Raw genomic sequence first — 22,534 nt, 5'->3', positions numbered from 1 at the left:
ATTTTTTATTAGTCTTCTTAATTTATAATCTTCCATCCTTTTCTGTCACAAATATTACTGGTTATAATTGAGAAGATACAGTTCTGACAATTGGGTTGTATTCCTCATGTTGGGTTTAAGATTTGTTCACAGTAAGTGTCAGTACCCAGTGGTGGACCTAGAATTCCTCGAGAGGAGGGGTGGGGGGGCGTTGGAACTCTTTATACTGTCCCTTACTGTTGCTTTGAAAGCATAATGAGGGCGGTGTACAGTACATAGTGGTACTAGCTTTAGTAAATTGTCCCACTGGCTATACACAACCATATGCATTAAATACTCATTTAATCTCCCCAAATAATCGTGTAGACACTCTACTAAGACGGCCATTATCCTAAATTAATGATACAACAAAACACTGCAAGAAAACAACAGGTAAGCATTGGTAATTGTTCTGGTAACATCTATTTGTGTAACGTTAAGAAAATGAGCTCTCTTTACTTTGACATGCACACACTTAGGAACCTATTGAATAGTTTCAAAAGATTCGTAATTTCATACCTTGTTTTAGTAAGATACTGAAAGTGAACTTTGCAGTCCATTGTAAAATACATCTTCAACTTTTCGGATCATGTTTCCGTTTTCACACTTAAAGACTTGTTGAATAGTTTTCAAAGACTCCTATTCATACCTTGTTTTAGTAAGATATTGAAAGTAAACTTTGCAGTCCATTGTAAAATGCATCTTCAACTTTTTCCCATGTTTCCATTTCATTTTATCAAGACAAAAAGCTGTTAGCTGTTTTAATTATGACTTGACATGGTGATACAGGTGATTCCCCATTATGCATTGACCAAAATATTGCACAGGACAAGCCAAAATAAAACCTTTTACCGAGCAATTTCCAAAACTCATATCTACAATCAACGTAATCCACCATTTAAATGAATGCACGGTAAATAACTTACTTCCACAAATGGAGACGAGTTTTCAAGTCTTCTCTCTACTATTCACAGTTTTCACACACACTGCAAGAGCAGATATTAGATTTGCTTGAAAATTGTGGGAAAAATTAAAATGGAGGGTTAAAAATGCACCATATCAGCACAGGTATGTTTAGCAATTCTATTTTGAAAGGAAGAGATAGCACTATAATATACATGGTTACAGATGTTGTTCTAGCATTATCAGCCAGCATATATATATGACTGGGTATAACAGCACCATATAAACACCATGGCTGTGTCATGTTGCTGTGACATAAGTACGTTCATACTGCACATAAACTGATCACATTTTCACCTAAGGTCTAAGGTTGGTTTGTGAAGTAGACAGATGATAGTAGAATATGTTACCTAAAGCTACTCTGGGAATGTTACTACATACCTTGGCTATGACAAACTATAAAAGATTAATCTTGGAGAACATCCAGATTGCTAACTACTTGAGAGCAAGCTTGACATCTTAGAAAGCACAGGTCCTCTTCAAATGGTATTAACTGCACCATATAAGCTAGCACAATGACAGCATGCACAGCACCATATAAGCACCAAGTTGCACACAATAACAGTGCATGCACAGCACCATATATGCACCAAGGTGCACACATATTGATTAAAGTTAAACTGAAAGTCTGCCTAAGGATGGCTTATATTTGTTGACCGATGATAGTAGAATGTTACCTCAAGATGAAAATGACAATGTTTCTCATACCTTGTCTGAAAAACTTTAAAATATGAACACATTTGAATACATCCACATAGCTAGCTACTAGAGAGCAAGCTTGAAATGGTAGAACATGCAAGTTCTCTAAAACGGTTTTAACCCTGCACTATACACCCAGAGTTCACAGGTTCACTGATATGTAGGGTTACTACTTCTCAAACTTTCCTTATACACACCATAGGCAATTCAGGTAATGATATGATGATGTGGTGTTAGCTAGCAATGAAATGGTAGATTACGTAACATTCAATACTTACTTCCCCTCCCCCCCCCCCCATGCCCTCCTCTAGCAACACCCAGCCCTCCCCCAGCAACATGCAAAATGATGAGAGGTATCATCAAGGATACAAGTAAATTTCAAATGATTTTTTCCAGTAGATTCATTTGGTGTCACAGTTTCCCCATGTGAGGTTTTGTCCTAACTACAAGCACCCATTCACCATTGTTAATGTGAAGCTGGTGATATACAAATATATTGTATGTTGACACATTGACTCACTGTGGCTCATATTGCATGCCTGCTGTTTTCAATTTGACCATATAAAGATTTCATTATTTTTTTAAGTTTAGCTTTTAACTAGTAGGTTTTAAAAGAGCACTTGTTCTTTCAAAGATTCTCCATCCTCCCTTCCTCTTCCTTAGCCTCTCTAATTTAATGTAAGAGTAGATATATTCTATTCAGTGAAAGCTAGTCACCTTTAAGACCCACCAGAATTATAAGATTGACGTACAAAAAATGCAGAAAGCAAAGCACACGTTGAGCTCATATTCCTTTTCAGAATTTCTTCACACACAGACAACAGCAGAACTCATGTTACAGAGAAAGACATAAGTCAATAAATATAGACACGATAAGAGCTCTCCCAGTCACGTTCTGACTAACATTATCTACAGTTTCAATTAGATCTCTCTCCAAGTCACTTTCTGATCGATCAGTTAACAGTCACCACTGTGGTTCCTCTTCCCATGGCCTTCCGACTACAATTTTCTTGTTTCTTCCTCTCGTTACGAATGAAGTCATTTTTGAGCTTCCTCGGCGGATGAATGTCTCCAAGTTTCGGTGACTTTGAAAAGTGGAGCTGGTTACTGATTTTGTCTACAACGAGCCTACAAGAAGAAGCGGGGAGAAAAGCATGTGTTACGAAAGCCTGCTGTTAGTAAGTTTAAAAAGTATCATACACCCAAATACAATATTAAGAATCTTACTTCTAATGCTTATGGCTAAGTCGTTATGTTGATTGAAATGACTAGATACAATTGCTGAATTTTGAAATAATGTAAAGAACAAAGAAACCATGATTTTTATAACCGCGACTTGGTCACAACCAGAAACAATGCAGTGGTCAATAATGACAAACCACATGGAAATTTTGTAAAGAATGATTGATTTATCGTAAAGTGAAAAAAAAAGAAAAAAGGGCGCACCAAAGCAGAAACTACTTACCGCTAGGTGTTATGCAGTTATCTTGTCACACCACTACATGAAGTATAATTGTGACAGACTAAATGATTACAATAAATATACTCACTGAACATAAGCTCTGACTTCTGCAAGATAAAGTTCATCTTCGTCTATCTCTGGTGTAGGAATATTCTCTGGAGCTACAAGCTATTAATGAAACGAAAAATAAATGGTATTTATTGATAGTACCCCATCCTCCATTATACAAAATGTTACTTGGCAATGCTTGATAAAAAATATTGGAAATTATTTTCAGCATCATTACGTCAAATGCACATCTTAATAGCAATTTGCATGGCTAAGATATAATTTTTTTTTATTCTTTTATTTTTTTATTTGATGGTATTTTGTGAATTGCACCTGGCAGCAGCAGGCCTGGTGAATAATTTTATCAAACCAATTCATCTGAAAAAGTTTTCGTTTTTCTTGATAACATTTAAACTCACTTGACATGACATTTATGCAAATATTCAAAGTGTATCAGGTTTCAGTGATAAATCCACATGAATATTATTATATGAAAGTAATGCTTTTAAGAAATTTTGCCATGATGACATCAAGGTGGAGGGATGAGGGGGGGGGGGGGGGGGGGGTGGGGGTGGGGGATAATGATGACCTTTCACTGTTCTATATCTGCGTACACATTCTGTCTTACCTTTAACTTGACACCGACGTTAAACCTTAGGCTCATCTTGTCCTGTGAGAAACTAAGGAAGATTTGATCCTGGGCTAAACATCTCACACTGAGGGCGCTGTTGAGAGCGAAGCATATCGGTTGAAACGGAGGGGCGTGGACGTGTGTGGTGTGGTCCCACCAGTGCCAGCGTTTCTTTAAGGCACCTTTAGAATCTGCAAATGTCCCTTCACTTTGATCCATGTTTAACCTGAGTAGAGCAATGAAACAGAGAAAGATATATGAAGTGGAAAATAAAAAACATATATAATTGTTTCACCGGAAAGTTTGGACTGGGTTTCGGAGAGGGGGGATGGAATGAATGAGACCACTGTTTCATAATGAGGATAAAGTGCTTCTGAACAAACATCCATAAAGTTCTGTGCAGCATTGACACATGCACTGGAGCAACTGGTGCAGCAAACCAGTGTGTGAGGGAATGTTACCTGTCCATGACTCAAGTTTGTTAGTAGCATTCCCCTTTTCTCTGTTTTTGATTTTTCTTTCGCATTCTGAAATATATTAGATGGTTATAGTACATCTTACAAAATAGTTATCAGTGGTCTTAAAAACATATTTATCTGGCTTTAACTGAAGATCAAGGTTAGTAAATGTGTTAATGTACACTGAGATTAAACTATCACACTGTCAAAAGATACATCATTCTAAACTGATAACTCTACATAAACATTTTTCTTCATAATTTCTTTCTATATTTTTAAAACATGTGGCAATTATACCTGATATTTCCATTTTTGTGATAACAAGTCCCTCTCCCATGAGGTTCAAACAAGGCTAAGAGAGCACCCCTTTTGGCACCCTTCTCGACTTCATCTTGGGCAATGTAAATGAACTGTCCGTTCTCTACCTTCACAATATGAAGTGCTGTGTTCCCACTGGCATAACTGTGACAATCCAAGTTAAAGAAATAAAATATCGTAGTAGGATTTTCAGTTACAATTAATGCTGATTAATTTCTTAAATTGGATTTCTAATACCCAGAGAGGAGGAAATAAGAGAAGAGACATAAAAAACATATATTAAATTTTGCCCTTCTTATGTTTATATGTAGTGATCGTTCTGTTGTCTGTCATAACGTGCAGTTTTACGATCAATGAGGAAAAACAATTAAAGTTATTGCTCCCAGATATGCTAGACAGTCCAATAATGGTCACCCATGGTCACATTTTCAATAACTGTTTCATTGCCACCCTTAAAGAACTTTCCCTCAACAGTAATGTTTTATTGACTTATTTTATCACTCTTGAAATCAGGGGAGATAAATGTTATGGTCAGAGACTAAAAATGTCAATGTTCAATTATGAGCAATCTTTTAACAATCATTGTAAAACTTGGGGCCAATAGTAAATGACCTTTAAAAACAATAAAGCAGAATATTAGCAACACATTACTAAAATATACTAAGTACTTCTTGCATCATGCATAGGTCTCACCATACAAATAACATACACTGACTATAATGTAAAATATAACATAAACACATTAAACATTCCCCACTACCAGGGTTAACAATTCTGAAAGGATACAAGACAGTCCCTGATCCATCCTCGAACATAACCATGAACCTCTCTCCACTCGGATAAAACCGTTCTATGATGGGAGTCTCGTTAGGTCCAGCTCCTTTAAGCTGAAAAACAAAAGAAACATAGAGAAACCATTTGTAAAATCTTGTTGCGTTGAGGTATACGGCTACTATACGGCAGCTAATTAATGGAGATATCATATATGCAAAATAAAACTAACAAAGCAATGCAACCAAAGCTTCAAGTACAAATTAAAGATGTTTCTTTTTAATCAGGCTTTGTTTTTAACATGTAATAGTGTAATTGTAACTGTTTTTGTAAAGCGCTTTATATCATTGCTCGTACAGAGTTGTATTTAGCGCTATTGTTGTTGTTATTATTGTAACCATTATTCCAAGAATTTTATAACATATACAAGACATGGCATACACAAGACATAGTGTTTACATTCCCTGTCCAGGTTATCTGTTATTGTTCTCAATATTGAGAGGAATTAATTGTCTTTTCTATTAAAGAAGGTTATATGGGAATAACAGGTTGTTGCAATTTTGATGCAAAATGCGGCTTTTAGATGCAGTAGACTTACACCCTTGTTCTCCTGCAGCAGGTACATGAAAGATAAAGATGTTTAGATGAGAGGAGTAGAAAAGGAACTAATTTAAAAAAAAACTCACCGTCTGCTTTAAGGGTGGGGTCGTTGATCTGACCGGCTCATAGGCTAATGGTGGGGGTGACGAGTCATCGGGAGTTTCTGGTCGTAAGGTCCATCCTTCATCTAGACATTTCTGAGAGGAGAGCGTATAGTTGATAGTTTTCATCTGACGGGCAACTGTGAACAGAAAAGACAAAAGATTAATATGATACTTTCGACATATGCACGAATTATAACTTATAGCACTCACCGGGTTAAAAAAAAATTAAATGAATCTACAGCTTAGTACATTTTTTAAAGTAAACTTAAAGCTTGTCCATGCCAATGGCAAATTTTGAAATTATTGACCAATAAATCTGCAAAAATGTGTCTTATTCCCAAACATGGTTGAAGATAGATAATCATTAAAAAGAAAGCATTAATTACTCATTCATGTTACATTGGACAAGTGGTATTTTGCAGGGCACAGCTGATGGAGCATTTCATATATATAGAAAGAAATTCTTACAATTTCTGAAATTTAAATGAGGTACTTCCAGATGATTTTCTCAATTCTCATATTTATCTCCATACACTTAAATGTTTCTAAGATATAATTACACTTTGTGAGAAACAAAAGAGTTAAAAGAGGGATGACACTTACCTTGCACTGTAGAAAACAAAAGGGGTAAGGATAAAGAGAGGTGCCATACGTACAGAAGGAACATTGTAGGGTGAGCGAGGTTGAAGAAGTAAAAGCATGCAAAAGAAAAAGAGTAAACAAAAGGTATTGAGAAAAGTTAGATCAGGCAAAATTCAATTAAAATTATTCATACAATTTACATAATTTTCTATGAAAAATGTAACAAAATTAAGCCAAATGCCATGAAAGACATTACTCAATATCAAATAGTGAAATATATGAAAGAAACCTTATTGATGTTGTTGATTTTAAAGTGTCGTCTCATGCTAGGCTCAGAGGTCGGTATTGAGCCAAAAGGTGAGCATACTAAAATAATATTGTTTTAATGTTTTCATATGTACTTTGGTGGTGGTTCTGGTTCCTTAAATTCTTCGCAAACATTGATGAGGAGTGTTAAATCAGACAACTTAATGTCTCAGTGTAAGAAATATCTTTGTTGAACTTGGAAGCATATGTGACCATTAGTTTATTTTTCTAGCATATTTGGAAGCAATATAATAAATGACATTTAACACTGACACTTAAGTGTTAGTAATGAGCAATGAATAATAAAACAGGTAATTGTCTTTTTGGGTACACTTGAATCAAAACTAGTACTGTTACATGAAAACTGAAAATAGAAATTTCACTTATTATAATAATGAGTAAACGATATGTACCATAAAAGGAACGACTCCGATGTACGACAAAATCATAATAATAATCATAATATTAATCAGCAGTTATTTTCTAGAATAGTTCTATAGAGCTTATAGGACTTACATATTAAACTTAACATCACTGGCTCCAATTCCATCTTAACCAAAAGTGCTTTGCTCTAAATATATATTTGTTCAAATTTTCTTACTACAGTACTAAAGGTCTTTATTTATCCTTGCTAATATTACATAAGATAAGACATATATATAGTGTAATATAAAATCAAATCGTTCACAGTCACTCATATGAACGTACACACAGCCTACACAACTGTTTACTAACTGCACAGTATATCACAGCTAGACATGTATTGAAAAACAAATTGTACATAATTTTTGACATAGCCATCTCTAATCCACTGTATAAATACATAAATTCATAACCATTATCATTTCTACTCACACGCATAAAAATTGGCCTGATTGGCTCCTGCGGCCCGTTGTCTGGCAATCTCTCGTTCCCTGAGCCTCGCGGCGGCCCTCTCCTTTGCGGCTCTCCGTGCCTGCTTGCTGCCGTACGGGGCGTGGGGGGTGATGTCTATCAGCTCGTCGCTAGGCTGAGCGGATAGAGGAGTGTTTGTGATGGCAAACTCCACAAACTTGTGATAATCTGGACAGCAGTACAGCTGCACAAAAGTGAAAAGAAACCAAAAAAAAAGACCAGTAGTTTGAATTATCATTATCATGATTATTATTATCATTATCATGAATTATCATTGCTGTGATTCTCTCAATGGTGACAAAAGATCTTACCACAAGCAAATGTCTGAGATTGTTTGCCACTTTACCACACTGAACGAAATATTTCTCAAAATAACTATGAAAACCAAAACAACATCTTCCATCAACTGAACAATGTTAACTATCTTGTACTTAATGACTGGACTGTCCAAGTCTTAGATATTATTTATGAGACACTTTTTCCCATTACTAATGAGATGGTGATGGGGAGGGGGGGGGGGGAGAGTGGCAGGGCTTGGAGTCTTTCATGCAGCATGTCTTGTGAGTATGACATCCAAGACCAAAATTTATTTAAAGAAAACTCCCCAAGTGAAACCAGCTAGATTTGTTTTGATGTTTTGGAAGATTTTTTTTTATGTTGGTATAATAATATAACCATAAACACATTTTTTATTTTCACACAGGCTGATAACACCAAAATCTAATTCTCACGTCCACATGAATGCAACCATCTTTGTCTCCACAAAGCAAAACAAGAGAGAGAGGCGGGGATCAAAAGGACAAATGGAAAAAACCCAGACTAACCTCTTCGCTGGTAAAATTATCCCTCATCTCAGGAGTAGGGAACTGTTTGATTTCTCCATGGCAGAATTCACAGACGGCGCTCTCCTCTCGTATCTCTGAGAGAGGCAGACTAACGTCGCTGACGCCCTGGATGGGGCCGAGGTCATCCTCATCTTCCGTCACAGGCATCAGATCCTGATTTGGATACGGCCGTTCCATTTCTCTCTGATACTGGATGATGCGAGGAGGGCCTATACTCGGAATTAAGTTGTCTTTGTCGGCTGCCTCCGTGTCAGACTCCTAGAACGATGTCAACGATTGAAATTAAATAAGATTAGTTTGATGACTTGGGATGAGTAGGTAGCAAAATTATCCACCATAATGCATATTATATGTAAAGATGTGTCAATGAAGACCTTAGAACGCTCATCGATAGGAAATTTACTACGTCTGTCCCGAAGAAAACGATTCAAAAGTTTTCCATTCCGCTCAGACAGGGATCTCTGCTCTGTATCACCTTACTTGCGTTCTTTTTCATTTTGTATTGCTCGAAACAAATCAAACTTGCATCAAAAGGAGTAAACAGGGATTGATAAATACTTGTGGATGCTTCACGGTTCTGTTTATTCACCGAATACTACACTTCAAATATGTTTTTATAATTCACACAAAAAAAACATTCCAACCTGATGTCCTCTTTGAAAATTCTCAATGAGTAACACACTTCCACATGATATAGCTGTAAACAAGCAACTTGCAACAATCACATGCCCTTGTCCAACTTTTGTGCAAACACCACATCTTTAAATGTTTCGAGAAAGAAACTCTCTATTGACATAGATGCAAGGAGTACTCAAAGTTTAATATTCACTCTCCATAAGACACTTTGTTGGTAGAAAGAGATAGAGGCCATGTACCTACCCAGGAAGCAAATGACAAATGTCTATTTAAGTTATAGATAAAAAGTATTAAGTAAGAAAAAAAAGACAAAATTTACTTCAGAATCAGCATCTATTTGCAGAGGTGGCACCCTCCTTTTAACTTCCTCCTGATCATCTTCATCTTCGGACTCTCCCGCTGTTTCTTTATCTTCTTCCTCGTCTCCTTCATTCATATCAGAGAAGTTCGAGTCGTGGCTCGGTGTCGAGAGCGATTTTTTTCTTCTTTGTGATAAACTGCCTGCACTGGACGGTGGTAATTGAGTACCTGTGTTTAGTCGTAAAATGGTGCAAAAATGTCAACAAATGAATCGTTTACCATGTCCTTAGCAATATGACAACACAATTCTGTCTGTTCATCCCTTCTCTGACTTAAATGTCAGATTCTTGTATGGATTGAGGCTGTTACATCATCAAGGGTCATGGGTGGCATTGATATTTATACTCAAAAGCAAATGTTAGAGAGACTATGTTTAAAGTTAAAGACCTTTGACAAGACAGTGTTTGTTTATTTTAGTCTATGTATGAATCTAGGTTCAGACTTGTTACACCACTCTTGCAGTTTACATTTTTCAGGTGCACACTCCAATACCTACCCAATTACCTTAAGCAATGCATTATTCACTCCCCTCCCCCACAGATGAATATCATGTTTGTACCAAAGGATGTACAAAGACATATTTGCATTACTTGGGACTACCAAAGTTTCAAATTTCTCCTTTGAATATTCTTATCACAACATTAACTTACCATCTTCTAGACCTGCAAGCTTCAGACTTTCCAACCAGCTCCATTCTGTCTCAGTTGCTATGGAAACACTCACTTTCTCCTGTCCGTGCACAAGATGGCGGTGGACTTCTCTTACAGCTGGTGATTCGGCCAGCCGAATAGACTGCTGTAAAGGTTTTGCTGAACCTCCCCTATGATAGAATTACATGTTAAACTTGAGCTGCCGATACTCTCTTAGCACCAGATTTTGAATATTTTCAAGGGAGCAACATTATTCCCACAGGGGAAGTAGAAGTGGTAGGCATTAATGAAATTGAGAGATGATTGGAAAACTTAATCGAAAACGATATGCCTTAACTTTGCAAATATATTACTTTGATACAGGCCGATTATCCCTCTTGACTAATATACTCTACTGAAATGATACTCTGTCTAATAAATATTACGATGTCAACATATACCTCTTACCTAACGTAATGTTTATGATCTTCCGTACCTCAATATTACAATACTGCTCCTTATTTATCGATACAGAGTTACTCGAGCTACCTAATGTCACAATGATAGTCCTTACCTATCTGGATGATCCTTAAAAGAGACAGATCTCTCCGATCTGGACGTCGCAGATTTAACTGACTTAGCTGATAGAAGTGTTTCCCTATCTACTCCCTCGGTGGTGTTTGATTCTCGTCTAAATGGACGTTGTAATATCGATGGGTGACCTGACGGAATAAAAGCAAAGCAAATAATTCCTTAAAATTATCATGACAGCATTTGTAAATAAATTTTCTTTTGGTTAAAAAACTCAGAAACATTTCAGAATTTCTGAAGGTAACAAAGTATCTGCTATTAGTTCCATTTATGCGTTCCATTATAAAAATGACCAAAAGCGTTTGTGTGTGTTTTATCATGAAAAAGTTGAAAAGAACTACTATTGTTTGATTGTAGGTTCATGTGATAATTATAAACATAAAACTCTTTTTTTGCAGATGCTACTTTCATTGCTTTTTTTAATTGAGACTCACTTGATTTCATTTTAAGTGCACTTGAATCCTCTCTAGCAATGGAGTCTTCCCTCAGAACATTATCAGGGATATCTGCTTCTTCCACTGCATTTTCATCTTCTGATCTTTCGACACCAATTGGAGGGAGAGGTTTACCACTTCCAGTCCTGAGGGATTCTCCAGGTGTTAGTGCTATATCAACATCATCCTTTAAAGACTTTTGCCCAGCAGAACTTTGTCTACTCTGAGCTTGTACAGGTACTAGAGGGCTACCAGTCCTTAATGCATCCAATGGTGTCCCTCTGCCCGACTGTGAACTGCCTTTCAGAGACTGTTCTTTCTCTTCTCTAATGATGGCTTCTTCATGACGACGGAGATTTTCGATGGTTAAATTAGAACTTGATCTCCTGACAGTTGGTCGTGAAGGTACCTCGTTCTGCTGTGTGACTGATGTAATGTCAGATTGTGCATCATCTTGTAGATCCTCATGGAATGTTTGTTTCTCTTGTATTTGATCATCTTCTTCCATTTTTCTATTTATTGTTTGCTAACTCAGTGACATCTGATGAAAGCAAGTGACAATAGATAACAATTGTGATGTTGCAAGATGGCTTCAAAGTTGGTAGCAGTCATATTTAGGATTTCATGGCTGTAACATTTAATATTTACAACACTGATGTTATATGAATTAGCAGTGTAGCATTAACATTATGAAACAAGTTAAGCTTCTAGTCCAAAATCTGTGATGAGATATTTACTTTGATGCCAAAATTTTGGAACATAGAATAGTTTGAGACTGTTTCATAATATCTGAATGGAAATTAATCGGCTTTCCAAAATATGTCTCATAGGCCTTGGTCTAACTAAGTTACCATAAGCTACACAAAGAAACAAACAGGACATTTATCAGGAATCTTAAGTTGATGTTGGAGCCAAGATATGCCCTAGGCTAGGCATTAAAAGAGCAAAGGGCTTTGCCTTATCCCCTATCCTATCGTTACCTGCATATTACTGATCTCGATATGTGATAGGATCGTCTCTATCGTTACTACTTGTTAGTTACTAACAAGTAACATGTAACAACGTTACAGTTGAACTCAAATTGCCTGTTTTCACTGTTCCAGTTGAATACGTAGTGAAGACGTCATTGTGATCCTATCGCAAAGAATTATCTATTATATCCCTAAGTATTTCTGCATAAATTATACAAAAAATATTACAATAATGATACGAAACGTTACAGGTCAAGGTGTTCAACAATTTTAATCATGCATTTTGTTTACAAACGAGGACATGGAAACGGTCACGTGATAGACAGACTTGCTGCAAATCGGTTTCGATATCCAGCACATACCATAGTCTAAATTGTCCTAGTGTTAAGTTTGGTACACATGTTAGTACATTGTAATGTTACTGAACTGTATCCTACTGGTGTAATCGCTAGAAAGGCTTGATTCGGTTCTGATATTGGTGAATCAACCTTGCTACATTTCACCTCCTTCTTTACTCTACGTTAAACTTAGTCTACGAATATGGAAGTTGATGGGGAACCGTCGGAACAGAAAACTGTTCCGCCAGTGATGGCTTCAAGTGGAACAAATGGCAGTGTTGGTGTAGCACTTCATCCACTTGTCATAATGAATATTTCAGATCATTGGACCAGAATTCGTGCGCAGGAAGGGAAGCCTACACAAGGTGGGTCTAGGCCTAGTCATAAAACTTAATGGTGTACCGCTGAAATTAGCCTATATTTTTGGAACTATTCTTGGACAAGAATTCGTGCTGCGTTATCTAGGCTGCCATTATCATTACATGAGGCAACTAGGATGAAGATATCCAGTACAGGCTAGTGCAATGCAGAACTAGTTCAAGTAGCACAGGCGAATATTTAGTAATTATAAATTAATCAGCAGTTATTTTAACGACGCTTAAGCGACCACACATGTGGAGAAACCCGCAAAGCTTATGATTACAACTAACACGTCCGGTGGCTTCCAATTCAGGCCTAGCCTAAGCCTGGTTAGGCCAGTACAGGCAAGTGAGGGACACCACATTGAAGAAGTCACTAGCCTACTTAGGAATGCGATCATTCACATTGCTTTTTGCAAGATCCAAAAAAAGTGTCATGGGCTCTGGTGTAGCCTAGGCCAATATCTGTATCATTAGGAACAATCAAAGGATAAGGTAACACTGAAAACTTGTACACAAAGAATACTGTTAGTTACAGTCATGACTACAGCACACTACAACTTTGCTTTCTTAGCCTACATTGACATTGTATGGGTGTCACATTCACCCCGCTTACCAGTCAAAACGTCCCTTTACCAAAACGTCCCCGTACCAAAACGTCCCCGCTTTTGGTCAAAACGTCCCCGTTGGTCAAAACGTCCCCGTAAGTCAAAACGTCCCGGTAAGTCAAAACGTCCCCGTTTATCAGATTCATTCACAGTTGTGAATATATATTAATTTTAAGTTATAATTTTGCTAAGTTATCGGCATGCAAGTTGAATTACAGGCGCTAAATAAATCATGGAGTATATCGTAGAAAAAAAGTATACGCTATATGTTTATCAGTGAATTAACGAATTAAGGAAAACAAAAAATATTATACAAGAGGAATGAAAAAAGATTTTGGATGCGTATACTATACAATATAAATATATCTCTTTAATATTTTATATTAAGTGAAATCACTTATCGTTTATTTTTACGAAGCAAAATTTACCGTACGGTATCGTGTATATTCATTCCGAAACCAACCCGTGCTTAAAAAAATTATATTACCGTACAGCCATCTTGCATTACCCTTTTCTATTTGCATTATCTTACGTGATATGAAGAACATGACCAAATTTTCCTCTGCCCTCCTCCTTTTCTTGTCCCGCCCCCCCCCCCCCCATCACTCCTCTTCTCACAGCTCTCTTCCACACCCTTTTTTTTGCTTTTTCTCTCCACACCTTTCTGTCATTGTCCTTCTCCAGTTTATTCCCTACCCCGTTCCTTTAATCCTCTCTTTGTCCCTCCACTGTTTATCTCCTACCTCTCCTCTTCCCCTGTTGCGTTCTTCTCTTCATCCCTTGTCTACCAATCCCCTTACTGGTATCTCATTGTAGGTGTTCACCGTGCTCAATTAACCTGTCTGTATTCTGTGCATGTATTTTGATTCTTTATATTATCTTACCTCAGAAAATTATACTTAATAATGTTTCCGCCCTAATGTCCGACACTTCCCAATCCTAAAAAATGTGTTTTCAACCTAAACTATACCTATCCTTACTCTTTGATTTTAACTAAAAACATCCACATTTGCATTCCAACTGATATTAAAACAGAAAAAGCGGGGACGTTTTGACTCACGGGGACGTTTTGACTGCGGGGACGTTTTGGTAAAAGCGGGGACGTTTTGGTCTTAAGAAAGCGGGGACATTCTGGTAAAGGGACGTTTTGACTGGATACCTTCACCCCCCCCCCCCCCCCCTTGTTACAAAATGATATACCTTGTTCTGAACAATAACCTTTAAAACCAATTTTGAAAGTGGGAATGGGTGCACATATTCATATTGACATGTCTTACTTTTTTAATTTTAGCATTTGGGAATGAGTGGTAGATTACTTAAAAGTGAAAGAAGAAGCAAAGGGTCAGAGAATTTACTAAGAAGACAGTTATAGCATAGGTCAATGTGTTTCTAGTACATCAGTAAAAGGGAGCTGAGAAATATTCTATTCTACATCCACAAGCACCTTACACCTTCTTAATAGTTAGTGGACATATATAAATATTTTTTATTTAACTTACAGTTTTGGGTGCACTCATTGGAAAGCAAGAAGGCAGGAATATTGAAGTTCTGAATTCATTTGAGTTAGTTTTTGACGTCGTTGAAGGTGACGTTATTGTGGATCTACAGTATTACAACACAAAAGAAGAACAGTGTAAGTATAAGTAACTTCACATGATAGGATCTGTCTTTTTTTCAAGAATGAAAATTCGATTTAGTGGTAAATTTATTTTATTTTCACCTAGTATACAGTAGTTTGACATATATGAGGAAGGATTGGACTGGAAGTTTGTGGCCATGGTAACGAGGAGTGAGGAAATATGTCGGGGATTATTTCCACTCATGAAGTGTTGACCAGTAGTTAATTGATAGATCATGTTATAACATTAGCATATATTTCATGTGCAAGTCTATTGACATTAAATACCCCAACCCTAAAAGAAAATGAAAATGCGGTCTGTGAAATTGTTGATACACTCTACTTGATGATTTCACAATATAATTCATAAGTTGCAAAATTTTGCAAAATTCCAAAAGTTTGGAAGAAAACATGGTTTGCATGATTTGTTAGTGAAGTTACTGTAGGGATGGAATTTTCACTTCCTTGAGAAAAATATAATTTTGGGTATGCTCTGTACACTTAAAATGAATCTATTCTCCCCATAAGTGCCAAGTTTGCTCAGCTTTAACACAGATAGGGTATTGTATTTCAGTATTTCATAATTTGGCAGCATTCTCTAATTGAAAGAAGCCTTCCAGCAATTATAAGTTGTCATGATTTGTAATGCTGTAGACTTCTTATTGTTGATGATGTTTTATTTTTATTTTATTTTATGACAGTCAAACAGGTTTTCAAGGATTTGGAGTTTTTAGGCTGGTACACAACGGGAGGAACTGCAGATGAAAAAGACATTAAAGTTCACAAACAGGTACAGTAAAGTTATATAATAAGCCTGTTGCCTATAAGCCACATATATGTAGTACTTTCAATTTGGTGAAAAATGTGTGTACAAAGAAATTGTTCTGAGAAACCTTTATCCCTTGAGCTTTTCCAGTTGAAAGATATTGACAGGGTAGATTAATGCTACTCTATGTTTTTGAAATTGTCAAAGATAGTACTTATTAAAAATATTTTAAAAATGTTTTTGATAATTACAATGATGGATGCTAGTCATGCAACAGATGGCCATAGTGTGCATAAGGAATTCTGTAGGGCTAAACAACTATAGTCTTTGTTTATTTAGTTGCTTTTTGGGGGAAATGGGCTTGTCTACTAAATTGTGACCACAATCAAAAGCTCATGACTACCAAAAATGCCCTGACAAGAGACCAAACATCAGGATGAGTTTTAAGTGACCTTTTGTGATTAAATATGTTGGAGAAATTCTGACCTTCAAATTTGGTGCAAACCCCATCACAGTCTTGTGCAATGTCTCAATCCTGCAGAACACATGATATACAGATGGCATTATTCACTGTAAAATTTTGCTACAAAAATGTGATTTATTGGACACTACAGTAAATAAAACTCTTTAATTCTCATCTGCTAGAGTGGTAATTAGCTCTCTCACTGATGGGCAATTATTATTCCTTTTTTTTTTTTTCTATCCCTCCCATTCACTTCTACAGATTTGCCAGATAAATGAAAGTCCAATATTCTTAAAGTTGAATCCTCTTTCGAGAAGTACAGATGTAAGTATGTGTAAATATTTTGAGATAATAGGGTAACATTAATGTAAGTATATGTTTGGATATATGATAAAATAATATCGGACATTGTCATGTCATGACAACTTAACGACAAAGTACTTGATTCGGCAAAGGAATCAAGATCATACCATTTGCATCTCTGAACAAAGGAACAATTTCTTTTGTTATTTTGGCTATTTTCTATGTAGCCTTGTTTACTTTTAGCAGAATAGTTTCTGACCAAAATTTTTAGAATAACTTGTCCAAAATTATCATTATAATTGAAAATATAAATGTAAGGTAAACAATAGGTGACGTAGAGCTAAACATCATCTTTAACTTTTGAGTTGATGTTCATGAGCAAGTAACTCCTGCAAAAATCTAACATTTAAGAAATATCTTGAGTGAGTTGTGATGAAGATTAAATGCTTGGACGGCATGCCATGTGCTCATTTGTGATGTAATGTTTTTGAGGTGTAACCCATTAAGTGGTTAATGTATTACTGCTGTTACTGCAATCACTAATATACAGTGATATACTAGATGAATTTAGTATTTAGAAAATACAACAAATAGAGTAACACAGTAAAAAGTTAAGCTTTCTGGTCAGTTCTTCACATCTTCCTGTCTTCCAATAGGATGTCAAACCCTTGGTATCTGCCAATTGCAAAAATAAAATAGAAAAACTAGGAGAGTTGTCCTCATAAGCAGTAGATCTCTTTGACATAGTTGACCTTTGATGGCTTGGTTTATGTCAACCTTTGAACATGCAAGTTGTGCACGTTTTTATCCGTACAGATGCAAAAGCTGTGTGATCTTAAAAGAAGATTTAAGAACAAATATAATTTTACCAAAAGAAAAGATTTGATTTGATTTATTTCGCCCCCTCACTCACTCAGCTACCCATATCATGCTACGAGTCTGTGATAGATCTGGTCAGTGGAGAACCTACTATGCTGTTTGTGGAACTGCAGTATACTCTAGCCACAGAAGAAGCAGAGAGAATCGGTGTGGACCATGTGGCGAGAGTGGCCAGTGCTGAGTACATGGAGAATTCAATTGGTAAGCGAACCCCATCATGATTGACTAACTTTAACTAGACCTCAACGGTTGTTATAAGAAAATAATTTTTGGTCCATGCATATTCATGTATCACAATGGGTTTTTTCTTCTTATTGTATTTGAAGAGTATCGCTAACAAATAATTCTGAGAACCGTAGAGTTTGCTTTTCTCTGCATTAAAAGCTGCTGGTAGTTATACTTTTCAAGATGCTTCTCATCAAACAAATCGTTGAGCAACAATTATGTAGAGAGTATTGCACTTAAAAGATCGTAAACATTGAGAAAGGCACTTTAATTTGTCTCATAGCTTAATTGTAAAATGGTTATCTTATTCAACTTGATAGATTAATTCTTTTATATTTTTGGGCAATTTTTACATGGAGAGCAAAAGCAAAGATATTTGGGGTGATGTCACTTAATACTCTGCTGTTGCCAGACACATTCATTTAATTTCAGCTAAACGTTTGGAATTACACCTTTAAACACAAATATTAGATGTTCAAGTTACAGCATTTCCACTACAAATTATTAGAAAAATTGTAAGTTGAGCTCTATTGGTATGAAAATATCTAACTTGTATATATTAATGTTGTTAAATGAGAGAAGGAAATAAATGTTAGCAAACTGCTTATCTACTGCAAAAGGCCTGTGTAGGTAAAAGTATAAGTTAGAGAGCCTGATGTTTCAATCCTATCCGGATTTTCTTCAACTAAAAGCAAACTGTACGAAAACAGATTAAGGACATATTTAAACTATAGAGATGGGCAGACAACTAAACAAACAATGGAGTAGAGTAAAAATAGACCAAATAATGGAGATGAAACAGCCTAGGAGATGATGGAGGAATGAAAGGGGGGATTAGGAGTGAATGGGGGTAGAAAAAGGGGGGTTAGGGAGGAAGTTACAAATGAGCGAAGAGGATGGACAGAATCTTGTTAAACAATCAAGTTTTCTGTTGTTTGTTCAGAACAATGTATATTACTGTAAGTTAAAAAATGAGTGAATTTTATCCAAAGAGCATTACAGGTTTGTTAAATAATTAAATACCAACAGATCTTTTTAAGGAGCTCCAAATATTTTCATAAACTGGTTACATTCTATCGAATTTGCTCTCATATCTTCCAAGATATTGTGGTTCTTGGCAGAATATGGAAAGATTGATATATTGTCCTTGTACAATGATTAGAGTTTATTTTTATGCCTATTGTGACATTCTGAGTCAGAAGGAAACACTTTTATGGTTTGTACCAAAAAAACAACAAGAGAAAGGCAATGCAAAGTGGAAATGCAGGATTTTAATCCTGCATAGTAAATTTTGTGATAGATCATTCTCATCCTTTCATGACTAAAAACTATTGAAGTGACTGTGTTAGGTGGATAGTCGACATCATCATTATTTAGCTCTATAAGTAAATGAACAACTGACCACTGACTGGGAATTGTGAAACAATGGAAAAAGCATCCATTACCTGCCACTTTCGTGGTCGTATCAAATTTAACATAATCCTGGTTACTCGGTATGCAAGGTACTGTGGCTTCTGACTGGTCTCCCCTCCCCCCTCCCCCAACCCCAGCAAAGAAATGGCTATAGGGATGACCTCCCAACTAAGGGCTGGATAACTCAGTTAGAGAGCGCTGGACTCGTAAACCCGAGGGCCCCGTTTCGTATCCCATTGTAGCCAAATACATCATTGCTCTCTTCCAATGTTGTGTGTGACGTAATAGATTCCATCATGAAATTTGTGAAAGCATTCATAACCATAATTTTGCTGTTTTCTTCATTTTTTGATATTTCTTTTTTTCAATGTTACAGTGGCAGAACATTTGGTAGCTCAACATAATGCTATTAAAATGTTACACAGTAGAGTGAAATTAGTTTTGGATTATGTGAAGGCTGTACAGGCAGGTGAAGTTCCCAGAGATCATCCCATCCTCAGAGAAGCCTGTAGCCTCAGCCAGAGGTTACCAGTCCTCAACTCTGAACAGTTTGATATCAGCTTCTACGATGTGAGTAAAAAAGCCACCATGGTTGTAACATTTATCTATGGAATGGTGTCTTTGAAGATAGTCCCATCATTACAGCTGTTATATCTATCGCTTCAGTGCTCCATATTCATTTGTAGTTTGTAATATTATTGAAAATTGTGTGCTATTTTTGGGTATCAGAAAATAATTGCAAGTGGTTAAACTTATATATAAATTGCCTCTAAGGCAATACCTACATTGTGATAATTATACTCCTAGAAATTGCTCAACAATAGATTTATATTTTGCAACAGAAAACTCTCTCTTGAATACCGAGTACATCGCAAATGCAAGTCTTGTGTACTGCCATGCTATCTAGCCCAATTTAAGTAGTTGCAATCTGCTTTAACTCTTTGCGGGGGTGCCACGCAGAATGTGCCCGATCAGTTCTGTTCAGTACTCACTTGACAGGGTCGTTAATTATACGAAAGCCCAAACAAGCTGTCCATCTCAACTGAGTAGAAAACTTTCACAATTTTGTTGGTTTTCCACAGCATTAGGTTTAAAAACTCTGAGTACTTAATTCTTTTGAATGCAGTGAAATATCATCATAAAGGAAAATGGGGGTGGGGGAGGGGGTAGGGGGAGCCCTTCAGTACAACAACCTGTTTTGAGGGGAGTTACTGGAGTTGAGTGACGAGAGATTTTAATTTACTCAATTAAGCTTTCTGATTTCTGTCTCCACTCAGGATGAGAAAACCTAATAAACGGAAACTTGTAAGATTGAATATTTGGTGGAAACAAGCTAACAATGTAATTCTTCATCTTTTTGCTCTTGTTTTTAACAGCAATGCAGCGATGTTGCTTTGATGGCTTACCTCGGTGCAATTACAAAAGGCTGCGATACCATAAATCAGGCAAGTCATGTTTATGGTACTTGTCAGTTTGACAGTTTATGGTACTGTCATAAAAAATCTCGACGATGTGCCTTGTATGTCGTATTTTACAGAAGTACACTTCACACACACTTTCTGCCTCTATGTGCATGATTGATTACCGTGTATGAGCGAGTGACTAGTAGCAGCTACACTTAAACGTGGTGTATCACTTTCTAAGAAAGGTTCTTCTGCAAATTAGGACACGTATGCTGAAAATTAGTCAGTTAATTATTCATCAGGTATCGCATTGCGGAGTGCGGTGCAATATGGGCAAAGATGTACAGCTCAGATTGTTTTTTGTTCACAGGAATCATCGTATTGTATATTTAAAAAATAATTCTGCTACCCTGAAAGTTGAATTTTTTGGTTTCTGTTTTCATCCTCAGTTTGTGAATAAATTCAATGTCCTGTACGATAGACAGGGAATGGGACTCAGGAAGAGAGGACTATTCTTTTGAGGTCAGTGCTACCCCTCAATTCAGCAGATTTGTACAGCGTGAACGATCTCACCCCGGCGCTAACGTCTCGCGGCTGGTTAACGTCTCGGCTCTAACGTCTCGGCTTGTTAACGACACTCATTAATGTCGCACATTGAATCTCTGTTTGGATAGCTGACGAACTTCGGCTCTCGTCCACAGCTCATAGTTTGTGGAGTTAGAAGTTTGGCTAGCTGCAACTTTCTGAATAGTCATATACATATATATATATGATACTCGTAATGTATGGAGTATTCGCCTGCCAGCAAACTGTTGAGGGAAAATTTCTGCAAAAGCTTTTGCTTTAAGGAAATAGACAGCACATGTTTATTTAGGAATCGAGACGAAACAAAGTGACTAGTTATAAAGAGAATCACTGTGTGGGATGCCACGCTGAGTGTAATTAGCCTGACAGCTCTCATAGTCAGTTTGATTTTAAATCCTGGTTTTAATGGAGATAAGGTTGGGTTCATAAAGGGATTCTTCACAGCATTTGCTTCTGACAAATAAGTTTGAAGGGGAATGTTGAGTTGAAGTTAACAGACAACATCTGTTATATCCCTGGTTTACAAGGTAGGGGTCGTGACCAGTGTTGGCATTAGTACGCAGGATTCTCGCAGTTTATGTAGAGGGTCCCGCTAAAATATTTTCTACTGGGGGGAATTTACCGTAACAATTCCTGGTAATTTCTGCAACTTGTACCATTACCTAGTTACAAAACTTGCCAATAACAAGCCGGATATTTTAAGGTTTTGTTGATTTTTGTAAGGAGCAGTGTGATTGGTCAAATATTTCCAAAAAGAAAACTGGCGTTTTTGGGTGTGGCACTGCACAATGTGTATTGTTCGCAATGGTCGACCATGTGTACTGCCCTGTATGTATACTATATGTGGGCTTAATCTTGGTACGGGCATATGTACGTTCATCTAACTACTAACATGAAACCCCCACCCCCCCCAAAAAAAAACTCTTGAAAATCCCCAAAAACAAATTGACTGGGGAATTCCCCCCCCCCCCACTGAATATCATAGCACTAACATTGGTCATGACCCTTTCTAGGGTGACCGGAAAAAACTGTTGGAAAATAAATGGAAGTTACCGGTATTTGTGGGTAAAAGTAGTTTGCACAGCTGTCTCATTCATTGACCATAAGTTCTGTACTAGAAAGCAGCTTAACCATAAATTCTGTGAATGGGTGTTTGTGTCGGGGCACAATTGTTTGTATGACAGTAGTTAACTCAACACAAAAGATCTCCCCACCCCCCCCCCCCTCCCCATCCCACGACTCTCCCTCTTTCTG

The 22,534-nt window shown here is 36.8% G+C and overlaps 2 protein-coding genes across 2 annotated transcripts; one reads left to right on the top strand and one right to left on the bottom strand.

Moving 5' to 3' along the window:
* Positions 1 to 2,297: 2,297 nt before the first annotated feature.
* On the bottom strand, positions 2,298 to 11,894 carry LOC139975449 (uncharacterized). Its single transcript, XM_071983442.1, has 12 exons — positions 11,350 to 11,894; positions 10,899 to 11,046; positions 10,346 to 10,515; positions 9,655 to 9,863; positions 8,679 to 8,957; positions 7,816 to 8,038; positions 6,055 to 6,209; positions 5,384 to 5,484; positions 4,577 to 4,741; positions 3,819 to 4,047; positions 3,231 to 3,310; positions 2,298 to 2,808 (listed from the first exon to the last, which is right to left on the bottom strand). The coding sequence occupies exons 1-12, from the start codon at positions 11,855 to 11,857 to the stop codon at positions 2,634 to 2,636; spliced, it is 2,442 nt and encodes an 813-aa protein (XP_071839543.1). The 5' UTR covers positions 11,858 to 11,894; the 3' UTR covers positions 2,298 to 2,633.
* An 821-nt stretch (positions 11,895 to 12,715) lies between these two features.
* LOC139975452 (COP9 signalosome complex subunit 6-like) lies at positions 12,716 to 22,514 on the top strand. Its single transcript, XM_071983449.1, has 8 exons — positions 12,716 to 13,023; positions 15,127 to 15,258; positions 15,945 to 16,033; positions 16,734 to 16,796; positions 17,693 to 17,855; positions 19,669 to 19,862; positions 20,669 to 20,737; positions 21,145 to 22,514. Exons 1-8 carry the CDS (start codon positions 12,861 to 12,863, stop codon positions 21,214 to 21,216), a joined length of 945 nt encoding a protein of 314 aa, XP_071839550.1. The 5' UTR covers positions 12,716 to 12,860; the 3' UTR covers positions 21,217 to 22,514.
* Positions 22,515 to 22,534: the final 20 nt, after the last annotated feature.

Source organism: Apostichopus japonicus, chromosome 10 (genome assembly GCF_037975245.1).
Source record: "Apostichopus japonicus isolate 1M-3 chromosome 10, ASM3797524v1, whole genome shotgun sequence".
In the NCBI taxonomy this organism is placed as follows: Eukaryota; Metazoa; Echinodermata; class Holothuroidea; order Aspidochirotida; family Stichopodidae; genus Apostichopus; species Apostichopus japonicus.
The sequence above is the reverse complement of the archived record's forward strand: the minus strand, read 5'-3'. Positions and strand labels throughout refer to the sequence as shown.